This window comes from Lithobates pipiens, unplaced genomic scaffold, assembly GCF_037356315.1.
Source record: "Lithobates pipiens isolate NorthernLeopardFrog02 unplaced genomic scaffold, aLitPip1_a1.2 Scaffold_23, whole genome shotgun sequence".
Taxonomy (NCBI): Eukaryota; Metazoa; Chordata; class Amphibia; order Anura; family Ranidae; genus Lithobates; species Lithobates pipiens.
Window position 1 is genome coordinate 24,969,898 of NW_027507785.1, and position 20,873 is coordinate 24,990,770.

Genomic DNA, 20,873 nt, shown 5'->3' on the forward strand with positions numbered 1-20,873 from the left:
GTTTTCCCGACGGAATTTCCGACGGAATTAGGCTCAACCTGTCTTGCCTACACACGGTCACACCAAATTCCGATCGTTTATAACGCGGTGACGTACAACACGTACGACGCGACTAGAAAAAGGAAGTTCAATAGGCAGTAGCCAATAACTTCCGTCTTGTAGTTGAATCTGAGCATGCGCGATTTTTGGCGTGTCGGAATTGCATACACACGATCGGAATTACCGATAGAAAGTTTTTCCATTGGGAAAATTGAGAACATGCTATCAATTTTTGGCTGGCGGGAATTCGGACAGCTAAATTCCGATAGAGCATACACACGGTCGCATTTTCCAATGAAAAGCTCTCATTGGTCTTTTTATGGCCGGAATTCCGATCGTGTGTACGCGGCATAACAGTGTATGTGGTTTTCATTCAGTAGAGTCTATTCATTCCAAAATCAAATGAAAAAAATATATATGTAAATAAATTAATTAGGAAGGTCTGCGCTTAGGACGTGTGTGAAGGTTGTAGCCTCCCCCTCAAAAAAAAAAAAAACCCCGTAAGAGGGCTCTAGGATATAGAAAGAAAGAAGATGTGAAGGGGCGAGCGGCGCTACCTATATGTCAAATAGTGCTCTACCAAATCACTCTATAGTGACTAAGTATTAAAAAACACAGTGTTATTGTGGAATAAATTATAACAAAACAGTTACCATAAAGGTGATAGTGTAAGCCCTTGTACACACGGTTGGACATTCCGATGGACAATGTCCGATAGGACCGTATTGTCGGATAATCCGACTGTGTGTGGGCTCCATCGGACTGTTTCCGTCGGAGTATCCGACGGACCAAGTTTTCCAGCTGGGCTATAAAATTTTCCGACAACATGATCCGATCGCACTTTGTCCGATCATGTGTAGAGAATTCCGATCGGACAAAGTGCCACGCATGCTCAGATCAAATTCCTAGAAGTTCAAAGCTATTGGCTGCTAGCCTGAACGTAGTCCCATTCTAACGAAATAACGTCATCACGTTACGTACGATCAGATTTTCTGACAACTTTGTCCGACTGTGTGTATGCAACAGTTTCGGACAAAATCAGATGGATTTGGTTGTCGGAATGTATGTATATATATATATATATATATATATATATATCTTTCGTAAGACATTCAAATATTCTGAGAATTTTCGTACAAATTTTCCTAAGATTTTTCCTAAAAAATTTCTGTTCAAAATTCTATCCAGCTGCCATACTGGCTTTTTTTCCTGCACACGATCGAGAAGTCTTCTCCGAATCCAAGCTCCCGATGACAACCCACACGTCACATCTATTCTAATCTTGGCTTGCTTGCTTCCAGAGTGGGTTTTGGTATTTGTGTTGCGATGTCACACACACAGGGCGTGTTTTTTTTTTATTATTCATAAGTGGGCGTGAACACGTCTGAACGTGCATAAATAAAAGGCTGCGGTGACGTAGGGATTTTTTTTTTTTTTTTTTTATTTTTTTTTTTATTTAAAGGTCCCTCCCACACAAGCAGAGCTTGAGAAGAACACAGGAACTACCAGGAGGTCGGTGAACACAGAGGAGAGGTCTGAGCTATGCTTCTTTTATTATTCATGATCAGAAAGTGAACGGGGTTTCAGGGAATGTATGTATTAACGACTTCATCTGTAAACTCCCTACATGGGCAGGTAAGATTGTCCAACTGCTTACAAAGTTCATACGTTTTGGGGTTAATTTACTGAAACTGGAGCGTGCAAAATCTGGTGCAACTTTGCATAGAAGCCAATCAGCTTCCAGGTTTTATTGCCAAAGCCTCATTGAACAAGTTTAAGTTAGAAGCTGATTGGCTACCATGCACAGCTGCACTAGATTTTGCACTCTCTGTTTCTATGCTGGCCATACACTATATGAAAGATCGGCTGAAATTCGGTCATTTAGACCGTTCGATTTTTGGCCAGTTAATGGGCACAAAATCGATAATCATTGGGATGTTTTTGAGCCGAAAAAAAACGAAGTTTGGAAATTTTCTGCCGAACGAACAATAAATTTAAAGGTTAATGTGTTTCCCGTCCGAACTGTCTGCACTAGGTATATGTATATAAAAAAAAAAAAAAAAAAAAAAAAAAAATGTATTCATTTATGTCCACTGAACGATTTACATGATGGCACTATCGTTTGCGCTCGCGGCCGATTGTTCGTTTTTCGTAAACTGGTTCGGACGATTTTTTGTATAGTGTATGGTCAGCATTAGTAAATCATCCCCCCCTATGTGTCATGAATAGGGAACAGTCACGTATGGTTGGGATTAAGGATGAGCTCAGGTGCGTTCGCATGGTCCACGTGCAGAGCCCACCAGGAACTCGGCGCATCGCTGTGCTAATCATAGGTAGTGAGACATTGCCCCGATGCGCAGCTGCAGAGATCGGGCAATGTCTCACTGCCTGTGATTAGCTTCCTGGCGGGCTCTGCACGTGGAGCATGCGAACGCGCCTGAGCTCATCCTTAGTTGCGGTTGCGGACCCCCTGTGGGACTTGCATGCTGAATGGTGGTGTACTCAGAGCACCCACCCCTGCAAGCTACAGCTGACCCGGTACAGGGGAGTACAGAGACAAAGATCTTGGAAGGCATGGAATAAAGGACTCCTAGGAATGGTAGGAGTAAAATGTGGTGCTGGGGTGCCGGTCTCACAGGTAGGCAGGACACGGAACACTCGTAAGAGACACTTACTGCACTGGGGCGCAGGGCTCACAGGGAGACCGGAGTATCTTTGTAGTAGTGATATGCTGAGCTTACAGAAACAGAGAGGTAAGAATATACGCTCACTGGCCACTTTATTAGGTACACCTGTTCAATTGCTTGGTAACGCAAATTACAAATCAACCAATCACAGGGCAGCGACTCAATGCATTTTTGGATTGTAAGCTCTAACGAGCGGGGCCCTCTGATTCCTCTTGTACCAAATTGTAATGTAACTGTAATGTCTGCCCTCATGTTGTAAAGCGCTGAGCAAACTGTTGGCGCTATATAAAACCTGTATAATAATAATAATAATAATAATAATAATAATAATAATAATTTAGGCACCTAGATGTGGTGAAGACGACATGCTGAAGTTCAAACCGAGCATCAGAACGGGGAGGAAAGGGGATTTAAGTGACTTTGAATGTGGCGTGGTTGTTATGGGAGTATTTGAAAAACTGCTGATCTACTGGGATTTTCACACAGAACCATCTCTCGGGTTTACAGAGAATGGTCGGAGAAAGAGAGAGTATCCAGTGAGCGGAAATTGTGTGGAGGAAAATGCCTCGCTGAGGTCAGAGGAGAATGGGCAGACTGGTTCCAGATGATAAAAAGGCAACAGTAACTCAAATAACCACTTGTTACATCCATGGTATGCAGATGCACAACACATCCAACCTTGAAGCAGATGGGCTACAGCAGCAAAAGACCACACCGGGTGCCACTCCTGTCAGCAAAGAATGGGAAACTGAGGCTACAATTCGCACAGGATCACCAAAATTGGACAATAGAAGATTGGAACCATGTTACCTGGTCTGTTGAGTCTCGATTTAAGCTGCGACATTCAGATGGTGCGGGTCTGAATTTGGCGTAAACAACATGAAAACATGGATCCATCCTGCCTTGTATCACCAGTTCAGGCTGGGGGTGTAATGGTGTGGGGGGGATATTTTCTTGGCACACTTTGGGCCCCTTAGTACCAATTGAGCATTGTATTCATGAAGAATAGTTCTTTCCAAACCAATCTATTAACCTTCTATGAGGAGGTGAGTTGCCATCTAGATAAAGGAAGGCCGTAGACGTGGTGTATCTGGATTTTGCAAAAGCCTTTGACACAGTTCCCCATAAATGTTTATTGTACAAACTAAGGTCCGTTGGCATGGACCAGAGGGTGAGTACATGGATTGAAAACTGGCTACAAGGGTGAATTCAGAGGGTGATGATAAATAGGGAGTACTCGGAATGGTCAGGGGTGGGTAGTGGGGTCCCCCAGGGTTCTGTGCTGGGACCAATCCTATTTAATTTATTCATAAATGACATGGAGGATGGGGTAAACAGTTCCATCTCTGTATTTGTGGACAATACTAAGCTAAGCAGGGCAAAAACTTCTCCGCGGGATGTGGAAAACTTTAAAAAAGATCTGAACAAATTAATGGGGTGGGCAACTACATGGCAAATGAGGTTCAATGTAGAAAAATGTAAAATAATGCATTTGGGTGGAAAAAATATGAATACAATCTATACACTGGGGGGAGAACCTCTGGGGGGATCTGGGATGGAGAAGGACCCGGGGGTCCTAGTAGATGATAGGCTCAGCAATGGCATGCAATGCCAAGCTGCTGCTAACAAAGCAAACAGAATATTGGCATTAAAAAGGGAATTAATTCCAGAGATAAAACGATAATTCTCCCGCTCCACAAGACTCTGGTCCGGCTGCACCTGGAGTATACTGTCCAGTTCTGGGCACCAGTCCTCAGGAAGGATGTACTGGAAATGGAGCGAGTACAAAGAAGGGAAACAAAGCTGATAAAGGGTCTGGAGGATATTAGTTATGAGGAAAGGTTGGGAGCACTGAACGTATTCACTGAACGCTTGAGAGGGGATATGATTTCAATGTACAAATGCTGTACTGGTGACCCCACAATAGGGAGAAAAACGTTTTGGCCGGAGTTTAACAAGACTCGTGGCCACTCATTAAAATTAGAAGAAAAGAGAGTTTAATCTTAAACTATGTAGATCAGGGATCTGCAATTAGCGGACCTCCAGCTGTTGCAAAACTACAAGTCCCATCATGCCTCTGCCTCTGAGTGTCATGCTTGTGGCTGTCAGTCTTGCTCTGCCGCATGGGACTTGTAGTTCTGCAACAGATGGAGGTCCGCTAATTGCATATCCCTGGTGTAGAGGGTTCTTTACTGTAAGAGCGGCAAGGATGTGGAATTCCCTTCCACAGGCGGTGATCTCTGCGGGGAGCATCGATAGTTTAAAAAAACTATTAGATAAGCACCTGAACGACCACAACATACAGGGATATACAATGTAATACTGACATATAATCACACATGGGTTGGACTTGATGGACTTGTGTCTTTTTTTTCAACCTCACCTACTATGTAACTATGTATAAACCTCACGGCCTCCCAGAGTATTGTTGCTGACCATGTCCATCCCTTTATGACTACAGTGTACCCATCCTCTGATGGCTCCTTCCAGCAGGATAATGCACCATGTCACAAAGCTCCAATCATCTTACCACTGGACAATGAGGTACCTGTCCTCCAATGGCCTCCACAGTCACCAGATCAATAGAGCACCTTTGGGATGTGGTGGAACGGGAGATTCCCATCTTGAATGTGCAGCCAACAAATCTGCAGCAACTGCGTAATGCTATTATGTCACTATGGAGCAAAATCTCTGGAGGAATGTTTCTAAATCCAACACCTTGTTGAATCTACATCATTAAAAATTAAGGCAGTTCTGAAGCAAAGGGGGGTCCAACCCAGTACTAGTAAGGTGTACCTAATAAAGTGTCCAGGGAGTGTATATGGGATACATAGAAGTGCACGGGGGTCCCAGATATGCAGGAATACAATGGAAGTAAATGAAGATTCCAGGAGAGGAAGGATACCTATTTGTTCTGTCTGGGGAGAGCCCAGCCTACCCGCATGTACAGGGCCCTTGGAACGGTCAAGGTGCAGAGTCTAAGGAACCGCCTGGTCTTCTCCAGAGCTACTGCCGGAGACGTTGTTCAAGGAGAGAAGGGAGTACAGCCCAAGGTGGCAGAAATGCATGGAAGCACAGAGACCTGCAAGACAATTAGAAGTGATTAGTAAGGATAAGCTCCGGCGTGTTCGCATGCTCCACTTGCAGAGCCCGCCAGGAAGTCAGCGCAGTGCTGTGCTAATCACAGGCAGTGAGACATTGTTCCGATGCGCAGCTGCAGAGATCAGGCAATGTCTCACTGTCTGTGATTAGCGCTGTGCTGCACCGACTTCCTGGCGGGCTCCGCACGTGGAGCATGCGAACACGCCTGAGCTCAGTGACTAGCAATGCAAAAAGGGACGAACCGGAATCTCTAGGCGCAGGCAGGAGTGCATGGGGACACCAAGTAGGAAACAATCTAGAAATACACTGGGAGACACTGATGCAGACTGAAGACACAGGTGATGCTAATGAATAGCTGACTGGATTTCACAGGAGATCACAAAGGGGCTGGAAGGCTGAAAACTGGCAAAGGTAAACAAGTGAAACAAATACACAAGGATGCATCAGGTACACTGGGGACAGGCTGGAAGAAACTGGGGGTACAGAGATCACCCTGGAAGACACTGGGGGTGCAGGGATCACAATAGGGGTACAGGGATGACACTGGGGTTACAGAGATCACCCTGGAAGACACTGGGGGTACAGGGATCACACTGGGGGTACAGGGATCACAATAGGGGTACAGGGATCACACTGGGGTTACAGAGATAACCCTGGAAGACACTGGGGGTACAGGGATCACACTGGAAGACACTGGGGGTACAGGATCACACTGGGGATACAGGGATCACCCTGGAAGAAACTTGGGTTACAGAGATCACCCTGGAAGACACTGGGGGTACAATGATCACACTTGGGGGGGTACAGGGATCACACTAGATCACCCTTGGGGTACAGAGATCACCCTGGGGGTACAGGGATCACCCTGGAAGAAACTGGGGGTACAGAGATCACCCTGGAAGAAACTAGGGTTACAGAGATCACCCTGGAAGACACTGGGGGTACAGGGATCACACTGGAAGACACTGGGGGTACAGAGATCACCCTGGAAGAAACTGTGGTTACAGAGATCACCTTGGAAGACACTGGGGGTACAGGGATCACAATAGGGTTACAGGGATCACACTGGATGAAACTATGGGTACAGGGATCACACGGGGGTACAGAGATCACACTGGGGGTACAGGGATCACCCTGGAAGACACTGGGGGTACAGAGTTCACACTGGGGGTACAGGATCACACTGGGGCGAGAGGGATCACACTGTGGAGTACAGGGATCACCCTGGATGACACTGTGGGTACAGGGATGACACCGAGGTACAGAAATCACACTGGTGGTACAGGGATCACCCTGGAAGGCACTGGGGGTACAGGCATCATCCTGGAGGTACAGGGCTCACCCTGGAAGGCACTATGGGTGGTACAAGGATCACCCTGGAAGGCACTGGGGGTACAGGGATCATCCTGGAGGTACAGGGCTCACCCTGGAAGGCACTGGGGGTACATGGATCACCCTGGAAGGCACTGGGAGTATAGGGATCGCCCATAAAGACACAGTGGGTACAGAGATCAAATTGAAAGACACTGGGGGGTAAAGTGATCACAATGGAAGGCACCGGGGGGGTACAGGGATAACACTGAAGGACACTGAGGGTACAAGGATCACACTGGAAAACACTGGGGGTGCAGGGATCACACTGGAAGGCACTGGGGGGTGCAGGGATCACACTGGAAGGCACTGGGGGGTACAGAGATCCCATTGGAAGACACTGGGGAGGTAAAGGGATCACACTGGAAGATATTGGGGGGCATAGAGATCACAGTGGAAGACACTGGGGGGGGGGGGCTGGGGGGTTCAGGGATAAATGTGATGACCTTGCTCAACTGGGTATTTAATTGCATTATTGCATTAACAGCAGGTAGTTAACCATCTTAAACACAAGTTCTGTGGGATAACAGCAGAACCTTTCAAGTTGAAGCTACATGTGACCAGCTTGTCTGATCTTTGAGATTATAAAACTGACCAATACAAATTTTGCTTCCCTTTCATAATCTTAGCTCAAAGGTCTTATATCCTCTTATGTTATCAAAATTACAGAAAATTACAAAAATGTTGGCCCCGGAATAATGAGCTACATTTAGATTATAGGTGAGGCAAGGATTTACATTGCTTTAAAGTATTCATACCCCTTGAAATTTTCCACATTTGGTCATGTTACAACCAAAAACGTAAATTAATTTTATGCAATAGACCAACACAAAGTAGCACATACCGTAATTGTGATGTGGAAGGAAAATGATAAATGGTTTTCACATTTTTTTACAAATATGTGAAAAGTGTGGGGGACATTTGTATGGCGCCCCCCGGAGTCAATACTTTGTAGAACCACCTTTAACTGCATTTACAGCTGCAAGTCTTTTTGGGGATGTCTCTACCAGTTTTGCACATCTAGAGAGGGACATTTCTGCCCATTCTTCTTTCGAAAATAGCTCAAGCTCTGTCAGATTGGATGGAGAGCGTCTGTGAACAGCATTTTTCAAATTTTGCCACAGATTCTCAATTGGATTTAGGCCTGGACTTTGACTGGGCCATTCTAACACATGAATATGCTTTGATCTAAACCAGGGATGTGCAATTAGCGAACCTCCAGCTGTTGCAGAACTACAAATCCCATGAGGCATAGCAAGACTCTGACAGCCACAAGCATGACACCCAAAGGCAGAGGCATGATGGGACTTGTAGTTTTGCAACAGCTGGAGGTCCGCTAATTGCAGATCCCTGATCTAAACCATTCCATTGTAGCTCTGGCTGTATGTTTAACCACTTGCTTACTGGGCACTTAAACACCCTTCCTGCCCAGACCAATTTTCAGCTTTTGGTGCTCTCACACTTTGAATGACAATTACTCAGTCATGCAACACTGTACCCAAATGAATTTTGTGTCCTTTTTTTCCCACAAATAGAGCTTTCTTTTGGTGGTATTTGATCACCTCTGGGGTTTTTATTTTTTGCGCTATAAATGAAAAAAGACCGAAAATTTTGAAAAAAAAACGCATATTTCTTTGTTTCTGTGATAAAATTTTGCAAATTATAATTTTTTTTTCATAAATTTTGGCCACAATTTATACTGCTACATATCTTTGGTAAAAATAACCCAAATTAGTGGATATTATTTGGTCTTTGTGAAAGTTAGAGAGTCTACAAGCTGTGGTGCGAATCGCACAAAATTGATCACATCTGATGTACTGGTGGCCTATCTCGCTTCTTGTGACCCGAACAAGTCAGGAAAGTACAAATACCCCCCAAATGACCCCTTTTTTGAAAGTAGACATTCCAAGGTATTTACTAAGATGCATGGTGAGGTTTTTGATGTTGTCATCTTTTTCCCACAATTCTTTGCAAAATGATTTTTTTTTTTTTTTTTTTTTTTCTCACAAAATTTTCAATGTAATAGGTTATTTCTCTCACATGGCATGTGTATACCACAAATGACACCCCAAAATACGTTCTGCTACTCCTTCTGAGTATTACGATACCAAATGTGTGAGACTTTTACACAGCCTGGCCACATACAGAGGCCCAATATTGAAATAGCACCATCAGGCGTTCTAGGAGCATAAATTACACATTTCATTTCTCAACCACCTATTACAGTTTTGAAGGCCCTGGAGCACCAGAACAATGGAAATGCCCACAAAGTGACCCCACGTGGCACTGACGACACGTGGCACTGACGACACGTTGCACTGGAGGCAGATGGGGCTGGCAGATGTCGCTGGCAGATGGGGCTGGGGCTGGCACTGGCAGATGGCACTGGCAGATGGTGCTGGCTATTTGCTCTGGCTAATTGCTCTGGCAAATGGGGCTGGCAGATGGCACTGCGGCTGGCAGATGGCACTGGCGCTGGCAGGTGGCACTGGCACTGGCGGCACTGGGGCTGACGGATGGCGCTGGCAGGTGGCACTGGCTGGAGGCACTGGGGCTGACGGATGGCACTGGCGCTGGCAGGTGGCACTAGCAAGTGGCACTGGCGGCACTGGTGGTGGCAGGTGGCACTGGCAGGTGGTACTGGCACTGGGGCTGACGGATGGCACTGGCAGGTGGCACTGGCACTGGCGGCACTGACGGCACTGGGGCTGACGGCACTGGGGCTGGCAGGTGGCACTGGGGCTGACGGGCGGCACTGGGGCTGACGCGCGGTGCTGGCAGGTGGCACTGGCGTTGACGGCACTGGCACTGGGCTGACAGATGGCACTGGGCTGACAGATGGCACTGGGGCTGACACTGGCACTGACACTGGCACTGGGGCTGACACACAGATCGCTCTCCCTCCTCACACGCTGTCTCTGTGTGAGGAGGGAGAAACACTGCAATGGGAGATGATCTCATATGTTTACATATGAGATCATCTCCCATTGGCAGCTGCGATCGCGCTGTGAACGGCCGCTTTGATTGGCCGTTCACGGCGATCTGTATTTGCCTGTCTCCGGGAGACACGGCGAATACAATACTCCCCCGGCGGCGCGCATTGCGGAAGTAAACACCAGGCCGTCCAGGGACGGCCAGGCGAAGGAACCCGCCCGCTCTAAGGCCGTCATTCGGCTATAGGGCGGGTGGGAGGAGGTTAAGGTCGTTGTCCTGCTGGAAGGTGAACCTCCGCCCCAGTCTCAAGTCTTTTGCAGACTCTAACAGGTTTTCTCCTAAGATTGTCCTGTATTTGGCTCCATCCATCTTCCCTCTGACCAGCTTCCCTGTCCCTGCTGAAGAAGAGCATCCCCACAACATGATGCTGCGACCACCGTGTTCCATGGTGGGGATGGTGTGTTTAGGATGATGTGCAGTGTTATTATTCTGCCAGACATAGCGTTTTTCTTTTAGGACATAAAGTTCCATTTTGGTCTCACCTGACCAGAAAACCTTCTTCCACATGTTTGCTGACTCCCCCCCCCCAACATGGCTTCTTTCAAATGAGACTTTTTATGGCTTTCTTTCACAAAGTCTTTCTTCTTGCCACTCTTCCATAAAGGTCAGATTTGTGGAGAGCACGACTAATAGTTGTCCTGTGGACAGATTCTCCCACCTGAGCTGTGGATCTCTGCAGCTCCTCCAGAGTTTCCATGCTGCTTCTCTGATGAATGCTCTCCTTGCCGGCCTGTCAGTTTAGGTGGACAGCCTGGTCTTGGTAGGTTTGCAGTTGTACCATACTCTTGCCATTTTCAGATGATGGATTGAACAGAGCTACGTGAGATGTTCAAAGCTTGGGAGATTTTTTTTTATAACGTAACCTTGCTTTAAACTTACACACAGGTGGGCTCTATTTACTAACTAGCTGACTTCTGAAGGCAATTGATTCCACTAGATTCTAGTTAGGGGTATCAGAGTAAAGGGGGCTGAATACAAATACACCCCACACCTTTCAGATATTTATTTGTAAAAAATTATGAAAACCATTTATCATTTTCCTTCCACTTCTCAATTATGTGCCACTTTGTGTTGGTCTATCACACAAAATCCCAATAACATACCTTTACATTTTTAATTATAACATGTTAAAATGTGGAAAATTTCAAGGGGTATGAATACTTTTTCAAAGCACTGTAAGTGCTTAAACTGCGCGAACTAGAGGCCATGTTACCTCTCCATTGCCAAGGCTCCTTTATCTAAGGCTGTGTTCTGATCATTTTTTTTTTCTCCAAAGGATGTCTTCTCCCGAAATCTCCAGGATCTCTTGGGGCAATATGAGTGTTGGTGGACAGCATTATAAAGACTGCAAGGTCTGGCCAGGAGGAAGCAGGACCTGGGACTGGCGGGAGACTGGAACTGAAGTAAGTGTTGCTGACCTAACTCTTATATGAGTGTCACCCTATAGTGCTGGCTCTACAGTGCATTAGTATGCAACACCTGAATCCAGTTGCCAATTGAGATGCTGACTGAGGACTATCACAGGCAGGGCCATTTTTAAGGCAGGGCAAAAAGGGGCAGCTGCCCTGGGCCCTGTCAATGTTGTGGGGCCCAAAGCAGCTGTCTCATACTGTCCAACTATCCTGGTTTAAATTCCCTCGTCCCTTGAGGTTTTAGTCCTGTGCTGTGTCCCAATATCTCAGTGTGAAGTGCTGCCACTAAAGCTGCCCAGCTCTGCCCTATTGTTGTGTACAGATGACTCACATACAGACCCTGTGTTTATATGTACATTACCGGAATTCATATGTAAATAGCGGCGGCTGGTGGCATTGATATGTATATCATGCCCCCCTGAGATCATATCCACAGTAATCTCTAGCAACCAATCAACAAGCAGAAATCATGTGCTGTAACCTCTAGCAACTAATCAGTGCGCCGTTGTGTGTGCTGTACCTTTGGCAACCAGTCAGTGAGCGGTAATGATACACTGTAACCTCTGGCAACCAATCGCAATAGCTGCCTTATCTGATTCAGTAAACTGATTTTGAGCCAAGCTGTTATTTATTGTATGTCTCAGAGCAGGTGGAGAGCAAAACTGCATGGGGGGGGGGGGGGGGGGCAAGAAAAGTTTTGCCCAGGGTCCAATCAATATTAGACGGCCCTGATCACAGGCACCTCCACTCCCTGCATATGTCTCTCCACCCTGCACCACTCACATACCGAGAGACACGCAGCCAGAGCCCCATTCCGTGCCCTGAACCTTGCCTGTGTGTGTGAGGCACTGAACAGGCCAAACCCCTGCTGCAACTGTATGTGTGGATTAAACACATCGAAAAATCTCAATCAACCCTCTGCACACTGCTATACACTCTTACCTGTTTTTATCCATTTGTTAAAAATGTTTATTTTTGGTTCACATATGCTGCAATACATGTTCAAGGTGACATATTGCGTCAAAGTAATCCCTTTCTGGCAAGTTCATACTCTACTTTGCAAAATGTAAATTGCTTACTTGCATATACTAGACATGTGCAAAAGGAAAAAAATTGTTTCGTTTTCGTTTTAATTAGTTAATTAATTTCGTTTAGTTATATTCGTTAAATTAGTTTTCGGATTTCGTTTAGTTTTCTACCGAATTCGAAAAATCGGTCGCATTCAAAAATATTTCAACCAAATTCGAAAATATTTCTACCGGATTCGAAATGATTTCAACCACATTCGAAATTATTTCAACGGGATTAGAAAATATTTTGCGACCCGACTTTAGGGCCATGCATCTTGGGATCACTTGGTGCTAGAAACCCCAAATTTGGAGACGTTGTAGTGCTAGTTCTATTGTGTTTGCATACCACATTTGGTGTTTCTAGCTATAAGTGACCCCGAGATATGTGGCCCCAAAGTCGGGTAGCAAAATGTAATTCTGCTGCAGAAAAATGCTTGACATTTTGTGACCCGACTTTGGGGCCACATATCTCGGGGTCACTTGGTGCTAGAAACCCCAAATTTGGAGATATTGTAGTGATAGGTCTACTGTGTTTGCATACCTTGGAGTTTCTAGCTATAAGTGGCCCCGAGATACGTGGCCCCAAAGTCGGGTCACAAAATGTCATTCTCTGCTGCAGAAAAGTACTTGGCATATTGCGTGGCAAGTGGACAATCCACAACTTGGTCACGTGGCACTCGTGTCAGGTCACATGGCACTCGTGGCCGGCCACGTGGCACTCGTGTCAGGTCACGCGGCACTCGTGGCAGGTGTACAATACACAACTTGTGGCAGGTGATGTAGCAAGTGGACAATACACAACTTGTGGCAGGTGACGTGGCAAGTGGACAAATACAATACAGAACTTGTGGCAAGTGGACAATGACATACAGCATATGCACTTGCCTTGCGATCGACATCCGTGACTTCTTCAATGAGGCATGCTGACAACTTCATTGATACCATAAATATAAATGAAATAAGATGTGTGTGTTTTTTTTGCACTGGTACACTGCAAGTATGAAAAGTTGATGTGACAGATATATATAAGTAAGTATAAGTAACTAACCATCTTCCAAAATTTCTAATTCAAATAGAAAAGATTAGAACAGAATAGAAAAAAAATATTTGGGGTTTCTAGCTATAAGTGCCCCAGAGATACGGGGCCCCAAAGTCGGGTCGCAAAATGTAATTCTCTGCTGCAGAAAAGTACTTGGCATATTGCCCATATCTGTGGTCACTTGGCGGCAGGTGACGTGGCAAGTGGACAATCCACAACTTGGTCACATGGCACTCATGGCCAGTCGCATTGCACTCATGTCAGGTCACGTGGCACTCATGTCAGGTGTCGTGGCAAGTGGACAATACACAACTTGTGGCAAGTGGACAATGACATACAGCATATGCACTTGCCTTGCGATCAACATCCGTGACTTCTTCAATCATGCATGCTGACAACTTCATTGATTCATAAATATAAATGAAATAAGATGTGTGTGTTTTTTTTGCACTGGTACACTGCAAGTATGAAAAGTTGATGTGACAGATATACTGTATATATAAGTAAGTATAAGTAACTAACCATCTTCCAAAATGTCTAATTCAAATAGAAAAGATTGGAACAGAATAGAAAAAAAATATAATTTAATAGAATAAAATAGAAAGAATATACAACCATCTTCTGAAATTCAAATTTGAATAGAATAAATTAGAATTTCGAATAGTATGAATTAAAATTTTTAAATTAATTAATTGTAAATTTGGATAGAAAAGATTATAAAAAAAATAGAAAATAGACTAGAAAAACGATCGAACAGAACAGAATATATTATATTTTATTCTGTTCTATTGTTTTTCTAGTCTATTCTTTTATATTCTACTAAAATCAAAATCATTATATACTAAATTCGAATTTCGGAAGATACACATATATATATATATATATATGTACATATTAGTCCCTTCAATGAAGTTGTCAGCATGCCTGATTGAAGAAGTCACGGATGTCGATCGCAAGTGCATATGCTGCATGTCATTGTCCACTTGCCACAAGTTCTGTATTTTATTTGTCCACTTGCCACATCACCTGCCACAAGTTGTGTATTGTCCACTTGCCACGACACCTGCCACGGGTGCCACGTGGTCGGCCACAGGTGCCACGTGACCTGACACGAGTGCCACATGACCAAGTTGTGGATTGTCCACTTGTCACGTCACCTGCCACCAAGTGACATCAGATATGGGCAATATGCCAAGTACTTTTCTGCAGCAGAGAATGACATTTTGCGACCTGACTTTGGGGCCACGTATCTCAGGGCCACTTGTAGCTAGGAACCCCAAATTAGGTATGCAAACACAGTAGACCTAGCACTACAACATATCCATATTTGGGGTTTCTAGCACCAAGTAACCCCGAGATATGGACAATATGTCAAGTACTTTTCTGCAGAAGAGAATGACATTTTGCAACCCGACTTTGGGGCCACGTATCTCGGGGCCACTTGTAGCTAGGAGCCCCAAATTTGGTATGCACTACAAAACTAGCACTACAAAATTACCAAATTTGGAGTTTCTAGCACCAAGTGACCCCGAGATACGTGGCCCCAAAGTTGGGTCGCAAAATGTCATTCTCTGCTGCAGAAAAGTGCTTGACAGTTTGCGACCCGACTTTGAGGCCCCATAATGAAATAAGAATTTCGATTCGAAACGAAATGCACATGTCTGGCATATACCCTATTTCAGTGGATATAGTGCCAATATGGGGCAAATAAAACACAGTTGTATGAGAGCTATAGATTTACCACACCAGTCCCACACTTCCTCCTCGAGTCTTCACAGTGGATGCTCCCATGGCACCAAATTGGCTCTGAAAACATGGTACCCAGATATTTAGACTGATATCTTTAGACATCTGGCAAACAAGCTTTCCAAACAGACCAGACCTACTGGCCCAAGGCTCCCTGTTTCATCCTGTTTCACAACCGCTTTCATTAATGGCTATTGAAACCCAAGTTTTAAAGGATGGGGTTACTTCTTACTTTCAACCTTGCTCAGAACAAGAAAATCCAACTGCTGTAAGAGTTACCATCACACAATGAAAGCTTACTTTGCCTGGTGCAAGAACAAGAAGCTAAAGCCCCATACACACTATCAGTTTTTCTGCTGAGTTTTTCCTTCAGATTTACCAAAACCATATAGTGGAAGGGCCTGCCTGATTGCATACAAATTGAAAATCCTAAGGTTTGACCTCATATTATATGGTTTTGGTAAATAAAAAAACTGATAGTGTGTATTGGGCTTTAGTCCCATGGGAATACTCCACCGTTTCTATTTTAGCCCGTCTGGTCCTGACAAGCATCTGGCACTAAGTACCTTCAAGGGACAGGTTTCTGCCTTGCGCATTGTATTCCAGAAACCTCTTGCCTCTCAAAACCTCATTACTTTTCTTCAAGGAGCTCTCATATTAATCCCTCAATTTGACCTGTGTCACCTTGGGGTCTTAACCTGGTGCTCTGTACTATAGAGACCTCCCTTTGAACTGATTAAGGATATTAACTTGGAAGACCTAGATTGTAAGGTTGTCTCCCTGGAGGTAATTACATATGTTAGTGATTAGGCAGCTCCTTTTAAAGATCTCTTTCTTGTTTTACACAAGAACAAAGTGGTTTGGGACCACAGCCTTTCTTCCTACCCAAGGTTTTCTCTTTTTTTTCCACTTGAGAACATTATTTTTCTTTCCCCTTTGTGCTACCCCAAAACATGACAAGGATCTACAGTGCATTGCCTAGATGTGATCAGGACTATCAGGATCTACTTGAAGGCCACAACCTTGCCTGTGTGGCCATTGCACCAGGGCTGTTGGTGTCTCTTGGGCTTTTTATCATCAGGCATCTACTTCCTGGATTCACCACCTGGTCCCTAGTTCACAAGAATCTACCAGGTGGATGTTTAGGCCTTGGCTTATGCAACCTTTATTAGCAAGGTGCTTTAGGCTGCCATCTCAGTCTTTTTTCATTTTAACCCTTGTTTTTTTGTGCACCTGTTGGCAGTTCTGTTTGCTGCATTGTTGCACACCACTTAGTGTATTGTTTGGATATGTTACATGGTATAAAAATACAAGTCTTGTGGCCTGTACTGTACAATTGAAATACTAGATACTACTTTCTTCATTGAACTGGTCCAAATATCCCTGTCACAGTGTACCTCTTCAGGGGTGGTTCCGAGTTTTGAGGGGACCTACAAAGTCCATTGATGCCCTCCCAGCAATGTGAGTCCACACTGTTGCCATCTTTCGGCTAGAGTGCGGATGGGAGGTGGGTAATGTGCCATCAAGAAGAATGCTGATAGGAGAAAGCAGAGTGACAGAGGTGAGATCATCACTGTGCAACATGGGCCCAGGACGACCTGGGCTTGGAGACGAGGGTTGAATGATATTGGACATGGGACGAAGGCTATCCAGTGGCTGAAAATAATTACTGTGGGATATAGCTCTGGCTAAAAGGTGATTTTTTTTTTTTTTTTTGCAGCAAGTTTGTTTTTAATAATCTTTTAATAGACCATTCATTTTCATCATGTTGTTTTTGGCTGCAGTTCTGCTTTAAGCTTTATATTGACAACTTTATACCATTACAAATGAGGAACTAATGTTTCCATCTCCAACAGCACTATCCAGGTGTCCAGCCGGCAGACGTAGAGGAAGTCGTGAAGAAGGGGGTGAAGACGGTGGTGATTGGCCGTGGAATGAGCGAGGCGCTGCAGGTTGGTCAGCAGTGAAATCATTGATCTACTCTACATTCTTAGGAAGGCCGGTTCCTGCACATGCATGATGCAGTAGTGGGGCTTCCTCTTCCTGTTGCAACCCTTTGTAAAAAAAAAAAAAAAAAAAAATGCAGGCTTTTGTTGTGCCACCAAAACTGCGATTTCTGAGGTCTTGTGATGTGAAGATATTGGTGACGCAATGTTGGGAGCCTTGAGGTGGGTGAGATGTTCAGCATAGGCAAGACTCCCCATCACCATTCTGGAACTGATAGTCAGATTAACCCTACAGCACTTCTGCTAGATCACCCAGTCAAGGTACAGTCAGACTGCAGACTCTCGTAGAGGACATCCTGCCTCCTGCTCCACCATTGCCAGGTGGAGTAGACAACTTATCTGCAGGGCTTACTACCTTAGGAACAAAGTTCCTCCTTTGCCCATCAGAGCTTATTTCAATCAGATCTATTGGTGTCTCTTTGGCTTTCCAACATCAAGCACCTGTATCTCAGATTTACAAGGCCATCACCTGGCCATCGTTCACATGGTCCCCAGGTTCTACAAGGTGGATGTTCAGGCTTGAGCCAATGCAAGCTTCAAGAAGAACTTCAGCCTTTCCAGATGGAGGAGGGTGCCATGGGAGGGTGAAGGTCTGCTTTCAGCTGCAAGTTTTGGGTTCTTACCCTTGTGTTTGGGTCTAGTGGCAGTTCTGTTTACTTTGGTCCTAAAGATAAAGGGAATTTCTATTTACCTATAAACTCCTTATCTTGGAGTACAGTACAAGACACAGGACTGTAGGGGACATATACAAGCAATAAACTTTTGGAGTGGGCAACAACCTCGCAAAAAGAACTGCCAACTAGGGTTATATGAGTGTGCACTGGAGCAGCCCTAGCAAAATTATTTTCCAGTGTCCAGTCAACCCATTGTCTGACTACAGCCCTATGTCCTGTATTGTACTACAAAATTTACTGTTTGTCTTGAGATCATCAGGTGTACGGTACCAATAATTTTCATTAATCATCATTTCTTTGTTCTAGGTGCCAGTCTCTACTCTAGAGTACATCAAATCTCAGGGCATCGATGTTCTGGTCTTCCAGACTGAGAAAGCGGTGAAGGAGTATAACAGTTTGGTGTCACAAGGAGCCCAAGTGGGGGGTGTGTTCCACTCCACCTGCTAAATGGCCAGCCCTGATGCTGTGCACTGGGACTCTGTCTGGTGTACATGGATGGGTATCAATGACTAATGGAAGGATGGACAGCTTCCCAGTGCCTAAAGATAATTTTGTCTCTCTCCAGTTACAACTGGAACCCTGCCCTGTGTGTTTTATGACGAATAAAACACCTGCTAACTGTCTCTCATCCACTGCTGCTTAAAAGTCTAGTTTACACTGGTGTTATGTATTTACTAGAACAGTATTTTCGAACATAGCTGGTCATCAGTGAGCTTTTCATAAAATAATATTGCCACTAAGAAGTAATTTCTTGTAGTTTAAGGCCGGGTTCACACCTATGCAAATTAGATGTGGGTTTCATCGCATCCAATTTCGCATAGCAGGAGAATGAGACTGGCTCTCTATGGAGCCGGTTCACCAATCTCCGTTCGGGTTGCGGAGCGCACTGCACAGAAATGCTGTGCGTCGTTGGCTCAGTTTCAGGGCCGAATTCAGGCATAGATTCTGCCCTGATTCGTCCCTGAAATGGGGAACAGGGACGCACAGCGCTCCTGTGCAACCCGCAGCCGGTTTCAGTGTGAACCCGGCCTAAATGATATCTACTCTAGGCCCAATTTCTAAGATAATCTGGTGTTCAGCACCATCTTCTCATCCACAGATTACATTTCAAATTCTTTCCAATTGCACCTCTGACCATCTGTCATTAGCTGCATGTATGACCAGGGTCCACTTTCCTCCAATGATAAGTGAAATTCCAAACAGGAGAAAGTTTCTGATGCCACAGGTGAAGGAGAGGCACCAAATAACGCCAACAGGGAAGAGCGTTCTAGAATAATATGGTGCTTTGCTACCATGCATGGGGTAGCCATTATTTTTCCTTCCTATACTGTAGATGCACTAATTCTGCCTCCATGTTGAATTGATCTTTGTAATTTTTATAAATAATTGTAATGCATTAATGAGAGATTGAATTATTTATACATTGGGGAGAAAAAAAGATTCAAAGATTCTTCTGCAACATTGTCCTACAATAAATGCGTTTACAGAACAAAAAAAAAGTTTTCATGTCGTACTCCCCAAAATGTATCTTAAAATACAAAAAAAAATTACCAATAGTCTATGATGCTGTTCCTTATTTATTAATCTGTAAAATGCATAAATTTAAGTGCAAATGTGAAATAATCAATAAAAATCAGTTTTTTTTTTTTCCTACTGGGCCATAATTCTCAGAAATGAAATCGCAAATCAAGAGTTTAAAAATACTTAGATTTTATTGTGTACAAGACGGTTAAAAATGAATTAAACCAAATAGCAACAGTAGATATACAGTATGTTCACACCACCAGGTAATATTTTTCTATTTAGCACTGCGCTACTTTAACCGGTAATTGCGTGGCCATTTACCTAAATTAAATTTACCGTATTTGTCAGCATATAACACGCACCTTAATTTTAAGAGAGAAGTTTCAGGAAAAAAAAATTTAATTTAATTTAAATAAGGAAATTTGAAGCAAAATAAGGGTCAGTGCCCATCTGCAGCCTCACCATTGCAGCCTGATCAGTGCACATCTGCAGCCTCTCCGTTGCCCATAATTGCAGCCTAATCATCTGCAACCTTGACATTGCCCATAATTGCAGCTTGATCAATGCCCATACCTGCAGCCTGATCATTGCCCATCTGCAGCTTCGTCATTGCCCATAATTGCAGCCTGATCAGTGCCCCATCTGCAGCCTCTCCATTGCCCATCATTGCAGCCTGATCATCTGCAGCCCCGCCATTGCCCATAATTGCAGCCTGATCAGTGCCCATCTGCAGCCTCTCCATTGCCCATGCCGGGACATGTGACGTCTATCCTTAAGCATATCAAATTTATTCATAAATTTTGGCCAAAATGTATTGTTACATCTTTGATAAATTGCCCATCTGCAACCTTGACATTGCCCATCATTTCAGCCTGATCAGTGCCCATCTGCAGCCTCGCCACTGCCCATAACTGCAGCCCGATCATTGCCCGTCATCGCAGCCTGATTAGTGCCCATCTGCAGCCTTGCCATTGCCCATAATTGCAGCCTAATCAGTGCCCATCTGCAGCCTCGACATTGCCCATAATTGCAGCCTGTTCAGTGCCCATCTGCAGCCCCTCCATTGCAACCTGATCAGTGCCCCATCTGCAGCCAGTGCCCATAATTGCAGCCTGATTACTGCCCATCTGCAGCCTTGCCATTGCCGGAATACAGGGATCTCACACACAGTCCCACCTCCTGGATGGCTCCTGTGATAGACAGAATGCC

At 44.7% G+C, this 20,873-nt stretch overlaps 1 protein-coding gene across 5 annotated transcripts; it reads left to right on the forward strand.

Moving 5' to 3' along the window:
* Window positions 1–1,483: 1,483 nt before the first annotated feature.
* AAMDC (adipogenesis associated Mth938 domain containing) lies at window positions 1,484–19,696 on the forward strand. 5 transcript variants are annotated; one of them, XM_077451363.1, is made up of 4 exons: window positions 1,484–1,551; window positions 11,470–11,596; window positions 17,317–17,412; window positions 18,447–19,696. In XM_077451363.1, the coding sequence occupies exons 2-4, from the start codon at window positions 11,471–11,473 to the stop codon at window positions 18,585–18,587; spliced, it is 363 nt and encodes a 120-aa protein (XP_077307489.1). In that variant the 5' UTR covers window positions 1,484–1,551; window position 11,470; the 3' UTR covers window positions 18,588–19,696. The 5 variants fall into 5 exon arrangements, with proteins under 5 accessions (XP_077307489.1, XP_077307488.1, XP_077307487.1 ...); XM_077451362.1 differs by having other exon boundaries at window positions 1,486–1,572; XM_077451361.1 differs by having other exon boundaries at window positions 1,504–1,631.
* Window positions 19,697–20,873: the final 1,177 nt, after the last annotated feature.